Source organism: Nelumbo lutea, chromosome 8, assembly GCF_056320005.1.
Source record: "Nelumbo lutea isolate HS-2025 chromosome 8, American lotus-T2T, whole genome shotgun sequence".
Classification (NCBI taxonomy): Eukaryota; Viridiplantae; Streptophyta; class Magnoliopsida; order Proteales; family Nelumbonaceae; genus Nelumbo; species Nelumbo lutea.
This window is the reverse complement of record NC_142691.1, coordinates 28,612,071-28,627,816: the sequence shown is the minus strand read 5'-3', so window position 1 is coordinate 28,627,816 and position 15,746 is coordinate 28,612,071. Positions and strand designations below refer to the sequence as shown.

General features: G+C 37.1%; 1 protein-coding gene across 2 annotated transcripts; it reads left to right on the top strand.

The window, feature by feature from the left end:
- Positions 1-356: 356 nt before the first annotated feature.
- LOC148843611 (uncharacterized) lies at positions 357-14,846 on the top strand. Of its 2 annotated transcripts, XM_088957847.1 has the most exons (8): positions 357-879; positions 1,033-1,157; positions 1,260-1,297; positions 2,574-2,684; positions 4,278-4,357; positions 7,793-7,829; positions 12,106-12,147; positions 14,372-14,846. In XM_088957847.1, exons 1-8 carry the CDS (start codon positions 598-600, stop codon positions 14,440-14,442), a joined length of 786 nt encoding a protein of 261 aa, XP_088813973.1. In that variant the 5' UTR covers positions 357-597; the 3' UTR covers positions 14,443-14,846. The 2 variants fall into 2 exon arrangements, with proteins under 2 accessions (XP_088813973.1, XP_088813974.1); XM_088957848.1 differs by lacking the exon at positions 2,574-2,684 and having other exon boundaries at positions 362-879.
- Positions 14,847-15,746: the final 900 nt, after the last annotated feature.

Here is a 15,746-nt window from a genome sequence, read left to right as displayed (position 1 = left end):
GAGCATTGTACTGAACATTGATGTATTGCAATTTTGTTTCCAGCCAGCTCAACTGGATTCATCTATCACTGTCAATGCCCCCAAGAAATTGAAGAACAAGGCATATTCTTATTGCATTTGGAATATCTCCTATCAAATAAATCGCTTAACTGCGGAGATATTCCCAATGCAATACTGTAAAGGCTGTTGGAACGCTCTGGCTGAAGCCAAACTCAATCAGAATCACCTGCCAACAAAACACGTTCCAATCACCTACCAACATGATCCGACACCACACATCATCTCACATGAAGGAGGTGTGTTTGTTGGCAGGTGACGGGGACTCCTTTTAACCCAGCCCGTGTGTTGTGTCCAATGCCCCGCGGCTCCATGGCCAATACCATGATATGCCGAACCTAACTCTAATTCCGAATTCCTATATCCCTTCTAGCTGTGCCAACCTCGGCCAAGCCCACCCTGGCCCAGCAAATTGCTAGATTTTGTTCTTCAACGGCTCCAACGCATGCCAAGCATATCACAGTGTCACACAGAGATAAAATAAGGATATACGAAAATACGGAATCTTCTCCTCGGTTGAAGAAAAAACAGGAAAGGAATATGAGTGGGAGCAGAGCATTCTGCAAATCCTCTCTCTTCCTCCCCTCCATCGCTTCCACTCAGCTTGTTGGTTTCAATTTTCTCCTGAAACCCAACTCCACTAGCAAGTCTGTCCGAATGTCGACTGAAGCCTCCTCGCTTAACCGCAATAGTAACAATAACAAAGATGCTTCTGTAGCTGCTTCTTCTGGAAATGGAGGTGGAGCTTCCACTTCGAAAGAATGTTCCACCTCTTCCGCTTCTTCTGCTATCGATTTCCTCACTCTCTGTCATCGTCTCAAGGTATTTTTGGTCGGAAACTGATTTTTTTTTTCTTTCTCTCTTGGGTTCAATTCAATTGATTTAATTCCTGTCCGAAATTGAGGACGACAAAGATGAATTGGTGTAGACGAGACAAATAGGGCTCTTAACTAATTGAGTTTTGGATTTGACCAGACGACAAAGAGAACTGGATGGGTTCGAAAGGGAATTCAGGGTCCCGAATCTATTGCCGATCACATGTACCGAATGGGCCTCATGGCTCTCATCGCTTCTGATATTCCTGGCATCGACCGGGATAGGTTTGGGATTTTTTCCATTCTATTTTTTTTCTTGCTTTCTTCTATGTCTATTTTTTCTCTTTTTGATTTAAATGTGGAATGGTTGGTTGTTGTTTCTTGCAGGTGTATAAAAATGGCAATCGTACATGATATAGCCGAAGGTGAGAATCTAAATTCTCACTTTATCACTCCTATTTTTCTTTTGTTGTACTAAAAGAAGATTGACTTCAACCAAGGTAGAATGTAACTAGGCTTGGGGTGGGCCTCCCATTTCTTGAACTAAAATTGGTTCCAAATGTTTCTGATGGTCGGAAATCACACTATTCTGGGTACTGTGAGCTCAAGATATGGGCAATTGGAATAGATTCTCTGAGTATTTTTGAACACCAGATTTTCTATCCTTTTCACATATGTAACTCTAGGAACAAAGTTGGTGCCAAGCTGAAGTTTCTAGCTATTGACACAGTTAGATGGCTAATTCATACTCCACTTGATGCCTTTGGATTCCTCATTTGACCTGTGAATTGGAGGCTACAAATGTCTTAAAGTTCTTTGGTCTTATTAGAGGACTTTCTGGTTTTCCATGGGTACCCCTCTTAGTCATCCAGGACCACTCAAACAGCTCTTTCAGTATTTATCTTAAAAGCACCCTTTCTGGTACTCATGGTTCCGTGGAGGGCTCAGTTTTCTGAAACAGCTCTCCTCCAATAACTAACTCCACTAGTTCTCTCTCCTCTAAATTACTCCATTAAATTGTTTAAAATTTATTTACTCTTTTTTCCCTTTTATTTTTTTTAATTTTCTTTTTTCTTTTTTTATTTTATTCTCTCTCTCCTCATTAATCTAATAAACCAAAAGCAATTTTCTTAGGGGTGATCTTTTTAGTCTTGCCTGAGCCTAGATTCGCATCAGGCCCACAAATTTCAAGGCTAGCATGGGCCCAACCCAACCTATAAACAAATAACAGTTTAAAAATCAGTTAATAAAAATATCATAAATAGTCAGAGAGAGAGAGAGAGAGAGAGAATTTTACTCCCATCCAAATGTAATTTATTTGTTTCATATTCAAATTCTATTTAATTGGTTAATTGTCAGAAAATTATAATTTGATACCTAATAACTAAAATTAATAAAAAACTACTAAAGTTAATAAAAATATGAAATTTTAACAAGTTAACAAAAATTAGTAGTTCATAAATTAAAAATGAAAATACATTAAAATTCTATTTAAGAATAATTAATATTAATAGGACAGTTAAAATTAATAAAAATTTAAAAAATATTAAAAGTAATAAAATAAACCATTTGTGTTCCATTTAAAAAATATAAAATACAATATGGTGTTCATTTATATATTTTTGCACATTTATTATGTGTCCTGAAGCACTCAATTTAGGAATTGAGTTTTTTATGTTACTTTCTTAATTGCTTGAGTAGCCATTGTTGGAGATATCACTCCTTTAGATGGGGTATCGAAGTTGGAGAAAAGCCGAATGGAACGAGATGGGCTTGATAACATGTGTAAACTACTTGGTGGAGGGTCCAGAGGTATTGTTATCCTTTTCTTTTCAGTCATTCTTAGTAGCATGGTCCTTGAAGGAATGCGTTGATCTTCCTAATGCTGAAAAATTATTACCAAACTTATATTTCATACAATGTTTTCAAATGTGGAGGTGTGACATGAGGCATTCCACTTTTTTGAGGCATGAGGTGTAAATCAGAATGCAGGGGGCATAAGATTCCTGTGAATTGATTTTTAATTAATAAATATGATGGAACCAACTAAGAATGACCCAACCAATGCCAAATGAGTACAAGAAAACTATTTGGTTATGACATGGCTGTGCAACTCCATGTAGTTTCACATCACCCGAAACTACTTGTGGGCAAAAACAGATAAGGAAATTTGGGACATCATGAAAGAAACCTACTCCCAACCTCTTAATGTTGCTAGGGCTTATGAGCTGAAATGTGAAGTTAATAACCTAAAGCAAGGAGAGAAACCACTCACGGTTTACTTCTCAACCTTGAAATCCTTGTGACATGAAATTGATTACCTAGAAACGATTGAGTGGAAGAGTTAGAAGGATGCATAGACTTACATAAAGCAAGTTGGAACTAATAGGGTGTTTGAATTCCTAATTGGTCTGAATTCTGAATATGATATTGTAGGACAACAGCTTTTCACAAGAGAAAGTGTGACCTTATCACAAGCCTACTCCCTATTGCACAGTGAAGAGAGTAGGAGAATGGTTATGTTGCAACATCAACCTTTTGAATCAGCTTTAGCAGTAGTCAATCCAAAGTTTGAGGGTGATAAGGAGAGGGATATGAAGAAGGAAGATAAGAGGGACCCTAATATGTGAACATTGCAAGAAACCTAAACATACTAAAGACACTTGTTGGAAGTCAATCCACATTCTCTCTGAATTCTCTTCTTCGCATTCTCCTTCTCTTCTTCTCTCCTTCTTCTCTCTTTCTTTCCCAATCATTTTCTTGTTTATTACTCATTATACCTAGGACTGATTGCAGTCCTATTCAACTACTAAATAAATAAAAACAGAACAAAATAAGTAGAAAAATAGTATATCCCTTCTTTCTCTCCTCTTCATTAACATACTCCAAAATAAAATCCCTTCAAGCCATTCTAACATCATATGCAAGTAGAAAGTTACATTTCACTCAAACGTATCAGCTAGCTTACTGGTAAAGTCCATGGCTGGTTGTAGTGGGGATTTGGGATCAACTCCTGCCTTCACCTGGGTTGGGGAATCTTGGGGTTTGGGGAGGGCTACTCCCATTGTGTAGACCATTCACCTACCAATAAAAAGTTGCATTTTTATTCACTTGATTTTCCCTTATGATATTATGATATTATGTATGCATTATCAAGGATATTCTTGTAGGTGTTAATCCTTGTGCCTCCATTTATTGTCTAACTTAGAAAATGATGTTTTGACGGAATAAATTATTTTATTTTAAACTCTTACTCTGCTGAATGTGGAAAACTGTAGGATAGGGCAATGTAGTACAGTATTATTGCTTGTTATGAGTCTGGATATTCACAGAATTTATTAGACTATTTGCTTGTTTAAATATTGTAGAAATTTTTATTTCAAAATAAAAACTTGCAATTTGCAGCAAAGGAAATAGGTGATTTATGGATGGAGTATGAGGAGAATTCTTCTCCAGAAGCCAAGGTTGTAAAAGACTTTGACAAGGTACTGCAATCTTGATCTTCCTTTAGTGATTTACCTTTGAAGCTGTTTATAATATTTACTGCAAAGCAATTGAGGTCATCATGGTTTTCCTTCTGTTATTGCTCTCCATTAAACTTGATGTGTGCAAGTGCAATCATGATTCATCTTGTTGGCCCTAATTTATGTTCACCCATCATAGTCTCTTATTGTTATAGGTTATTTTAAGTAGTGCATATCTGATTTAAGTTTAAGAATAGGATTATTGCCAAGGTACAGATACAATTATTGTACTATAGCTCATACTACACTTCAAGTGGCTTCCCTGGTTACCTTTAAATCCAATCAGTCAAGTAATTCATGTCTTTCTAGTTTTGGTCGAATTGGATTTATCGAAAACACCCACAAATTGAGCATATCTGAAGATTCTCAACCCATGAACCGTTATGTGTTTTTAGATGTCTACAAGTTTAATGCTTCAAGGTGCACCTCAAGGTGAGATGCCCTCAAAATGCGCCAAGGCAGACTACTGATGTGGATGCATTGAAGACCTCTGAGGCTTATACTTCATGAGTTGAAGCTCAAATGAAGCATATACTTCTAGACATAGTGTACACATCAGATATGCTTTGATACTAAAGTGTATGCAATGGGGAAAGAGTGAAAATAAAAATATTTTGAAAAGGACAAAATAAACCTATTTGTGGAAAAAAGGAGGAAGAGGGGAGGTGAGGGAGAGAGAAAACCAAAAAAGAGGAAAACCAGCATAATACCTGTTCTGGCATGGCGCCATCATCCCTTCTATGGGACTGTCAAAAGTTACAATTTTACTTTTCATGAAACTATACAAGTTAGTATAATTTTAAACATGTGAGTTTTAAATATTATTCATTTCTTCATATTTAAATTAAGGGATAGATTCCAAGTATGTTAAAAAATATGTTATATATATGTATATAAGGAGGTATTTTTATAAAGTTATATAATAAAGACAAAATTACCATTTTTTATATTAAACTATGCATACTTGTGAAGCTTACACTAGGGCTGTTCATAAGAAGACCCAAACCGACCAACCCAGTCCGACCCAACTCGAGTCGGCCAGATTTTCTTTAGCATAGGTCGGTTTCGGGTTACTAAAAAGCATAAACCGATGGGTCGGTTTGGTTTTGGTTTCCACACATGAAAACTGAAACCGAACCGACCCAAACCAACTTAGTTCCTAGTTGGTACTTAGTAGTTAGTACCTAACTTAGTTTCTACTTTCTAGTTACTTATAGTTACTTATAGTTTCTACTTTCTAGTTTTCTCTTTAGGAATGCCATTAATGCCATTAATAGCTTCTTGCATTTTTTTTGGAAGGTTTAAAGAAAGCATCCTATTCTCTATGGTCCTTTACACCAAATAGGTAATTACAAGTAGGTGTCTTTTTTACTTAGATTAGAAGCCTTCTTAAAAATTCCAAATTTCAGTCTTCTTTTTCTAACACAAATTGACTCTCTCTTTTCTTGGTAACTTCTAACTTGGTCCGCCCTTACTCCCTTCGCCCCTCAACTCAAGTACTCAAACCGACCCAAACCGTCTCAAACCGACCAGGTCGGTTTTGCCTGACACAGGGTCGGTTTCAGTTTCATTTTCAGGCAACCCGACCAGGTCAGGTCGGTTGGAAAAACAGCAGTAAACCGACCCAACCCGACTCATGAACAGCCCTAGCTTACACTCTATGTATTGAGGCTTATGTGTCGTCACATCTCATAATTTGAAAATACTGACTGCTATCGCATTGTATTAGGTTATCATCTTACATGGTGTCCAGTTTGTGGTTCAAAGAAAGGGTAGTTGTGTTCCAGAACTATACGACCTCCTTTTGAAATTGAACATATTAGTTTTGAACATCATTGGCATTCTGCACTTCTGCTATGTATAGTTTGGTTGTGTTCTAATCACATAGACAGAATCACAACCACTGTTCTGTTCATGATAAACTATTTTTTTTGGACTCAACACATTGTCAGCTGTGTGGTTCACATGCAGAGAAGCAATTCATCTATGACCATTCAACTTTGATCATACTACCATTTATTTATCATATGTTACATATGATGATGATGATGATTAAAAATAACACAATATGTAGAAATATATGATATGTTAAAAATTATATATGATTATATATTTTGTCATGTGTATAAAATGTATATTGCATTTTCTACAATATAGGAATATGGCTCAAGAATCCAAGACACACGGTTCACTTAGCCACGTCAGCTTTCTTTTTGAGCCATGTGGTTGTGTTCAAAAATCTATCTTTCATAGTGCTCAAAAAATGGGGATTTTTCTGGTTTTGGAACCATGGTTTGTTGGTTCTATAATGAGCAACAAAATGATAATGTCCTTCAGAACACTGGTTGCATTTGTGAACCAGACGGAACACGGACATAACCATGAATCAAACACCAACTAGTTATTTGTGAAATTACATAAGATTTTGTATTTGGTATGTTTTCATATGATAAAATATTTCTGAAGATTTAATCTTAAGATGTTGGGTTTTCTCCTTCCTACTATGAAGAAGTCTCAAGGAAGAATTCTTATAGGACTATAATTTATTTTGATTTTTCAGCCATTTGGATGGAAATAAATGGAAAAAATTCCACCGGAAGCAGTTATTTCAAAAGTTGATTTACATCCAGAAATATTCGAACTGACTTGTTGACAGAGGGTGGCTAGAAGTAGCTAGATTTTATTCACATAGAGTTCTGGACTCTCTAGTTACGGTTACCTCCTCCTGAGTCATCCATCTAGCTTAATTTTTATGTGCTCCTCAGGCAATATGGGACCTTCTAAATAGGCGTTCTTTTGAAGATTGCAGTAGAGCAACTATTTCTTGCTTTTCTTTATTTGGGGCTGTTCATACTTGAAGCTATTGTTGAATGATGGTATGGATCCAAGTATTAGTAGCGTTAGACCCATATCCAGATCATCGTCATCGGTAGTCTGGTGTTCTAACAATTTATGCTGTGGATTTCCTTTTCTTTTTATTGAACTACTCATATACCATAATCTGTGTGTGGTGCAATGGTAATATCTGGGCTGACAAGGATGTGGAATTACTGTAATCATGCTTGTCAATGTACAAATTTTGTATTTTTTGATGAATAGAAACATGGAAAGGACATTTTAGGCCTAGAAATTCACTACACTAAGGTAACTTTTGACATTTTTGTTACATAACCTTGTCTGCAAAGTTTGGTCAAGATTATCTGCAATTTTTCTGCATGATCTTGTACTTCAGAAGTGTAACTTTGCTAAATATATTTCCATTTCTTTTCATTAATCAGTTTCTGTTCAAAGAGTGTATTCAGAAGAGGTTTCCTTTTTTTCTCTGTTTTTTACTGCTTAGTATTTTCTTTAATGTCCAGTCAAATAGATGATACTGTTCAATTTTTTGTTCCTTAGGTGGAGATGATACTTCAGGCCTTGGAATATGAAAATGGTAAAGATTTATTACATTGATCATGATGTTTTTAAGGGCATTCATAATTTGTAGATACATAATTCATTCTTTTATTCATTAATCAATAAAGTGACAAGTTACTGATAAAAATATGCTATTATCCTTTTTTTTGATAAATAAATTCATTTCCATTAAAATAATGATTGGATACAAGAAAATCCCTTTAAAGGCGTGAGGTGCTGCCTCTCCTAACAGCAAATACAAGAATTATAACAGAATTACATGAGTGTTGATGTTAAAACAAGAGTTAGAGTTGTGCCTAGAACAATGTTTCCCTATTTACCCCTTGTTTGGCCAAGGTATGTGCAATTGCATTAGCTGATCTCCCAACCCACTGTACTGTTACGGACATATTTCTTGTCAGCCATTTGAATTTCTTTAACTAATTTTTGTAGCCCCATGTGACGTCCTCCGGATTATTTAACCAGTCCACCACTTCTTTTGCAAAAAGTATTCCTTGTATTGCAGCAAACAGTTCTGCCTGGATAGAGTTCCCAACACCTAAGGGGCCAGAGTAGAGTAAGATAACCTTTCCAGCCTCATTCATCAGTACACCTCCCATCCCAGAGGGACCCAGGTTACCTTGGCTACCCCCATCAAAATTCAGCTTCAAAGAACCAAGAGGGGGGACCTAGCTAGTCAAAACCCTTACCTTGTAGGAGGAGCAGCTTGCTACCAATTTACAATCCTTCCAACAATCAATAAAGGAGAAATTGTTAAATAATTCTGAAGACTTTAACCAATGTATTAACCTAGACATAATGCAGTCCTTCAAGGCTTGACTTTTTCTCCTTTTTTCTTGGAAGATCTTGGCATTCCTTTCTTCCCATACTATCCATAAAAAAGCTGCTTGCCTGTATCTCCACATTTTCCTTCCTCTTTATGGGGCCAAGAGAAAAAAGAAGGGTTAAAGATTGTGCTTACTTCTATTGTCATATCTCAACTATATCCAAACAAAGATAGAAGCCAAGTCCAGAGCTCTGCAGATACACTACAAGATAAAAATAGATGATTACAATCCTCACCATGAGATCTGCAAAGAATGCACAAGTTTGGTGAAATACGAAGGCCGAGTCTTCTCTTTTGTAGGTTATCCATTGTGTCATAACCTTGGGAGGAACCGGTCTACACCAGACTTCTTTGGAAGGGAAGCTTTGTTGAGAAGAGGTTTAGTAGAGGAACTTGAAAAAGGAGCCACAAGAAAAAGATCCATTGGGGTGAATGGTCCAAATTCTTTTATCAAGTTTTGAGGGATCCAACCAAACCTTACCATGGAGACACAGAAGAGTAGACAAGCACTCAATTTCCTCATCCCTTAACCCTCTACGGAAACCAAAATCCCAAGACAACACTGGCAATATTAAGATTTACGGAAGGAATTTTGAGATCACCTCTTTTTTATACAAAGAAACATAGTACAAAGAAGGATAAAGGTCTTTTAGAGAGAGATCTCCCACTCAAATGTCCTCCCAAAACCGAATAGAGTTACCAGAACAAGCATCATACCTGACACAACTGAGAAACTACGGAAGAACTTTGTGAATTGCTTTCCATGGTGTGGCTAGGTTATCCCTCCTTGATGTACCAACATCCCAACCATTCTCTGAAACTCCATGAATACTCTTCACTACTTTGTGCCAGAGTCTATCTCACTCCAAAGGCCACCTCCACAGCCACTTCCCTAGCAAAGTTGAATTCTTTTTAAGCACATTCCCGAGCCCTAATCCTCCTTCCTCTTTGCTTCTACCCACAACCCCCCAATTAATTAAATGATCTTTTTTACCTTCTCCCGATTTCCAAAGAAAATCTCTCATCAATTTTTCCAATTTCTTTGCTTCCCTAGACGGAATCCTAAAGGCAGAGAGGTAATAGGTAGGTAGATTCATGAGTGTAGCTTTTATCAAAGTGATTCTCCCACCCAAAGAGATATAATTTTTCTTCCATACTACTAATTTCTTTTCAAACTTCTCCAAGACTAGGGTCTAGAAACTACTCTCCCTAGGGTTTGCTCCTAACGGAAGCCCTAAGTAAGACAAAATCTCTAATCACTCTTGCTATGCAGCTCTTTCCTAGATTGATTTTCAGATTGGAAACTCCTTCAAAATCTCTAATCACTTCTTTTAGTTTTTCCACCTTTTCATCGAAGCCTCCCTCACAAAAGATCATCAAGTCATCTGCAAACCGAAGGTGAGTTACTGGAATTCTGTTTATGCCTACTCTCCATCCCCTTATCTCATCTTTCCTATCAGCTCTAGTGATAATTCGACTTAACACATCAGCTACCAGGGTAAAGAGAAAAGGTGGGAGTGGGCCCCCTTGTCTAATACCCCTACTACCTGGAAAAAAATCTCTCACCACCCCGTTTACTAGGATAGAATAATGACAAGAGCAGACACAACCTGATAACCAACTGCACCATCTTTAACCAAACCCACACTTCCTCAAAACCTCTAGTAGGAACTACCAGTCCACTAAGTCATAGGCTTTTTCAAGATCAAACTTACAAACAAATCCTCTCTGCTTGGACTTCTTCATCTCTTCCATATCTTACGCCCTTGGATAAAAGCCCCTTGAGCCTGATTAATAATGGAAGGAAGGACTTCTTTAATCCTCAAAGACAGGACCTTGGCCAAGATTTTATAGATACTAGTCACCAAGCTAATTGGACTAAAATCTTTAGGATGGATAGCACCAGCTTTGTTTGGAACAAGGGCTAAGAATGTAGCATTAATGCCTCGACTAACTATATGCTTCTCTGCAAATTCATTAAAAACCTCACAAATATCAACTTTTATCACCTCCCAACAATCTTGGTAAAAAGCCATTGTAAAACCATCTGGGCTTGGAGCTTTGGATCTATGCATCAAAAACACCACCTTCCTAATCTCTTCTTCCTCAAAATTTCTTTCCAACCATCTAACCTAATCTTCCTCCAACCTTTGCCAATCTATCCCTTGTAACTCCATCCTCTCTTTCAAGGGTCTTTTGTAAATCGATTTGAAATGATCCACAAACTTTCTGGCAATATCATCCTGATTAGTGAACGCCTCCCTCCCTACCTCTAACTTAGACACAAAGTTCTTTCTCCTCCTCCCATTTGCTACATCATGAAAAAAACTTAATGTTTCCATCACCTTCCTTAATCCATCTATGCCTCAACTTCTGCCTCCAGCTTATTTCTTCCCTCAGTAGGACCTCTTCTAGGTCCTTCTTCAACTGACCCTTCAGAACTCTCTCCCCCTCCTCCATTCTAGATTGGGTCTCTCTTTCATCCAACTCTTCTATCCTGGAGATTAGATTCACTTTTTGCTCCTCAAGTCTTCCAAAGTGTTCCTTGTTCCAATCCTTTATTTTGGCTCTCAACCTCTATAGTTTCTTGTGAAATCTTACTCCTTTCCAACTTACACCCCTCAATTCCTCATTCCACCAAAGCTTTACTTTATTTACAAAATCCGGGTGGGTTAGCCACATATTTTCAAACCTAAAAGGTCTAGATCCACTGATAAAGTCTTCCACACCTGTTCTTACAGACCGGGTGGGTTAGCCACATATTTTCAAACCTAAAAGGTCTAGATCCACTGGTAAAGTCTTCCACACCTATTCTTACAAGACAATGATCCAAGGTTACCCTAGGCAAGGCTCTAGACACCAAGTTTCCCCAATAGTTCTCCCAATCAACATTAAGATAAATCTATCCAATTTCGACCACAAGGGAATTTCCTATAAATTAGACCAAGTAAATCGAGCTTGCATTAACGGGATCTTCTTTAACTCACAATTAGCAATAAAGCTATTAAACTTTCTCATGCTAGTTGTGATGGTCTTCTGGGAATTATTAGTTTCTTCAGAAAATCTTATCACATTGAAGTCCCCTCCCAGGCACCAAGGGCCTTCCCACAAACCCTGAATTGCATACAATCTGTTATGTACCTCACCTATACTGGCCAAATCAACTAGAATGGGTCCAATCTCATGAACTGTCATGGGTGCCCTGAGTGTAGCTTGAAAGCAAAAGGTTTTAGGACCATTGTTCTTAGGCTTGGGCCTTATTTTTATCCCTTTTATTCTACCTATCAATGGCATTTATAGGTAACAGTGTTATGATATTTTAACATTGAGGTAAGAGGAACTTGTGCATTTATCCATGTGTTTGTAGGGAGGGATTAACTACTCTTGACATTAAAGAATATGAAAGTAGCATAATACTTATAGCTACAAGAATTTTGAAAACTGATGTCATTTTTTGCTTCTGCAGAGCAAGGGGCAGATTTGGATGAGTTTTTCCAGTCAACTGCTGGTAAATACCCTTCCTGCAACTTGAGCATCTTTATTTGTATAATGAGTTAGCCTGTTATATATTTCTGTTCTTGTAGAGATTCACAATAATAACAGTGAGTAATGTAATGAAAAATTTTGGAAAAAAGTTTTCATAATAATTATGGGCCTTTGGCATTAGTAATGCTAATTCATTGAACATTTATTGAAGGTTACTTGCTTTCATATGTCATGGAAGCAAGTAACTGTAAAAACAAGGACTTTGATAGAAAGTGATGATGTTGCAATTTGTTACTGATAGTGATGTTGCAATTATGGGCCTCAGGCTTGACCTTCCACTTCAACAAATAGTTGGATTACCTTCTTGATTGAACGAACCTATAACTGTATGAGCAGCAAGACGACAACCTCAGTCTCAAAAATGTTGGGCAGGTGATGAGGCCCATCCGCATTGTTCAATCCCGGGTCATCACTTGTCCCTGAATGGAACACTCAGGCAACTTTTTGATGACCTAAAGTGGCCCAACCAACTGACCCGATCAATTGCTTTCACCCAGGCACCTCCACCATGCTTAGATCGTGGTAAGGACATCACCGGGAAGCTTGGGCAGACACGACAACTGTCTCACAGTAGGATTAGAACTCCTTGACAAGCACAATGTCTTCTCTATAAATAGATAAGACACCCTAGGAAAAAGGTGGGCACAATACAATACTTAACCTGGGCCTCATCCTTTGCTTTCCTCGTTGATATGGCCTCCTCAGCTTGGCCCAGCACCTCTTCATCCATTTACTGGCTTAAGCATAGAAGAGTTCTCCCTCAGGTACACACCTTAGGGCCATCTGTCTTTCTCTGCTTTTAGAGCAACTCGGTTCATCCACCCAGCCTCTTCGGTTCATCTGGTTTCCAGTTTCCTCCCTTCTGTCATCTATTGTCCAATTTCGAACTGCAACAACTATTATACATACATACATACATACATACATACATGTAATTTAAAGTCTGAGAGCTTGCGTGTGGACCCTGAATTGAGTGAATACAACAATAGCTAGAGTGTCATGTATACCTTTTTTTAACATTGAAATGAGGTAGACAATTTTAAGGTCAAAAACTGAGTTGGATTATGGTGCATATAGTGATTTCATCTACTTTCTCCAATTTTCCGGACACTTCAAAAGGAGCCCACCCATATCTGAAACTTACAAGTAGAAAATTGCCTCAATCAAGTTGCATCCTTGCTGCACATAGGTGACATGGTGTTATTTTTCCTTTTATTATTCTCTGTTTTTCTTCTTTTCTTCTGTTTGTTTTTTCCTTTTTCCTTTTAACAAATTGTAGAAAGGTTACTGGAACCTATGACAAAGAACTTTCCTTTTTGTCAGAGTTATTGAACACTGAAAAACTATCTGTACAGTAGATCACTTGCTTGTAACGATGGTGAAGGATGTGTCCTACTCATCAAAGCTTCAAACTGAAGAGAATAAACACTGGAGAGCATTGAGATGTAATTTTTACAATGGAAATTTTTTATTGGTATATTTTTTATAATCTGATTTGCTACTTTTATGCATACTTGCATTACTCAGCGAGCTTCTGGTACCTAAATTCCGATGCCCCTATTAAGCTCAACTCCTTGTTCCATTTCCTTTGCTTCCACAGCCTGAGACAGTGGCATTAGAGCTCAGCAGGATTTTACTTCATTCTTTTCTGTTTCTCTGTTTTCTTGTACATAGCTTCCCCCATTTTGGGTGTTTCCATGTATATCCTTCCTCACAAATTTTGTTTAGTAAATTCCTCTTGGAAGCTCGTCTAACAACAATTGATTGTGGCCTAACAAAAATCTTGAGTTGTTGAACCAAACGGATTTTTTTTTTTCTTTTTGTTATAAGGTCATGTATTAAATATGGTATTAACCTGAGGTCTCCCTAGCAAGAAGATTTACATCAAATAAGAAAGGAAAGTATGCACTCTTCACAGCAGAAGGTGCATTCAAGAAGAGTCACTCATTCAGCCCTTAAGTATCTCGAAAAGACTATGTTGACATAAAGTTTTTTACTCATGTATTTCTTCATAAGAACCGATAACAATGTTATATGACCTTATTACATTTTCCGTTAGTATAGAAATAGGAAAGATTTAAATGGGAAATGTTAGATTATATTTTGCAGAAGCTGAAACTACAAATATGGTGCACAACGTTAGTATGTTCTATATCTCTTACCATGAATCTTTTGATGATTCGCAGGTAAATTCCAGACTGATTTAGGGAAAGCTTGGGCCTCAGAGATAGCATCAAGGAGAAGAAAAGAACACTAGTTTCTAGTGTGAGAAATGCAGATCTTGGTTCTCTGTTTGCATTATTCATTTGCCTTGGCTAATGCCTTGCCATGTTTTTTAATGTTAAGATGTTACCATGCATTAATGATCCTTGTTGAGGTGACAATTCTGTTCGTCCAGCTATTTTGGGAAGTTGAGTTGCTTAACAACCAGGTGTTTTTAGAATCCACTTAGGGCCATGGACCTGACTGAAACTAATATCTTCCTATTGAGTACTAGTTAAAATTTCTTTTGTCTTAGGTGTTTGATCTTTGCTAGGTGTATCAGTATGTTTCTCTTTCAGAAAGCTACTTTTCCCCCCTTGGGTTTTCATTCATAAAAACTCATTTGTAAGAGAAATAACAAAAAGAAACAAAAGGGAAAGCATATTCTCATTTATTACACAAGCATTTGTGAAGGAAATAACTAAATACACGATGCACCAAGATGAGTGGTTTGATAAAGTTCCCTCAACTTTCTGTATCTCTTATTTTTCTATCAAACCAAGTGCCTAACGGATGCTTTGGAATATATATACCAACTTAAAAGTCCCAGCATTTCAACTTCAAAGTCCTTGAGACCTCAGTGAGAAGCAGACTAAAATGGACAATAGCTTTTAAGACTTGCAGGCAATTATTGCAGTTGGTAAAGCATACTATTTGCAATGGTAAATCTTAGTTGAAGGGCAAGAAAACTATGTCTCGGGCTGCAAATGGTATCCGTTTGTTTAAATTGAATAAGTTCGATCTGCTTGAGGGTGATCCATATTTGATTTATTTATAATTGGATTAAATATGGATCCACCTTTAGGCTTTATCTAATACAATATGATTCGATTCCATTTGATTTACATATTTATGCTTATATATACCTAAAATTATATCTATTAGTAAAGTTGTTCTAAATGTTGTATATTTACTAGAGTCAAAGGTTCAAGCTTCAAGGAAGCAAGTCTAGGAGATTAGGACAACCCGATTTTTTTTTTTGGTAAGCAGTCAAGAAAATTCATTGATCATTAGAAGATAAAAGAGATACATCTGAGTTCTCAAACGGACTATACAAGTATACAACCAAGATTGGGGGTGAACCCCGCCATTCCACTTTGTTAGTACAAGACTTGTAGCAATCAAGTGAGCTATGCTATTAGACTCTGTTGACGATTTGAAAAATACTTCCTACAACCCTTAAGATCAGCAACAAATATCACACAAGATTGGCCAAATTTCTCTTGGAGGAGAACACGACTGAGAATTTAAACAGTTTATTAGTACTTCAGAACAAGGTTCAAAGTATTGATACGTATT

Coding starts and splice junctions, on each gene's coding strand:
- LOC148843611 (XM_088957847.1), top strand. CDS start 598: ATGAGTGGGAGCAGAGCATTCTGCAAATCCTCTCTCTTCCTCCCCTCC. Junction 2,685..4,277: donor ACTTGGTGGAGGGTCCAGAG/GTATTGTTATCC, acceptor TGCAATTTGCAG/CAAAGGAAATAGGTGATTTA. Junction 12,148..14,371: donor GTTTTTCCAGTCAACTGCTG/GTAAATACCCTT, acceptor GATGATTCGCAG/GTAAATTCCAGACTGATTTA.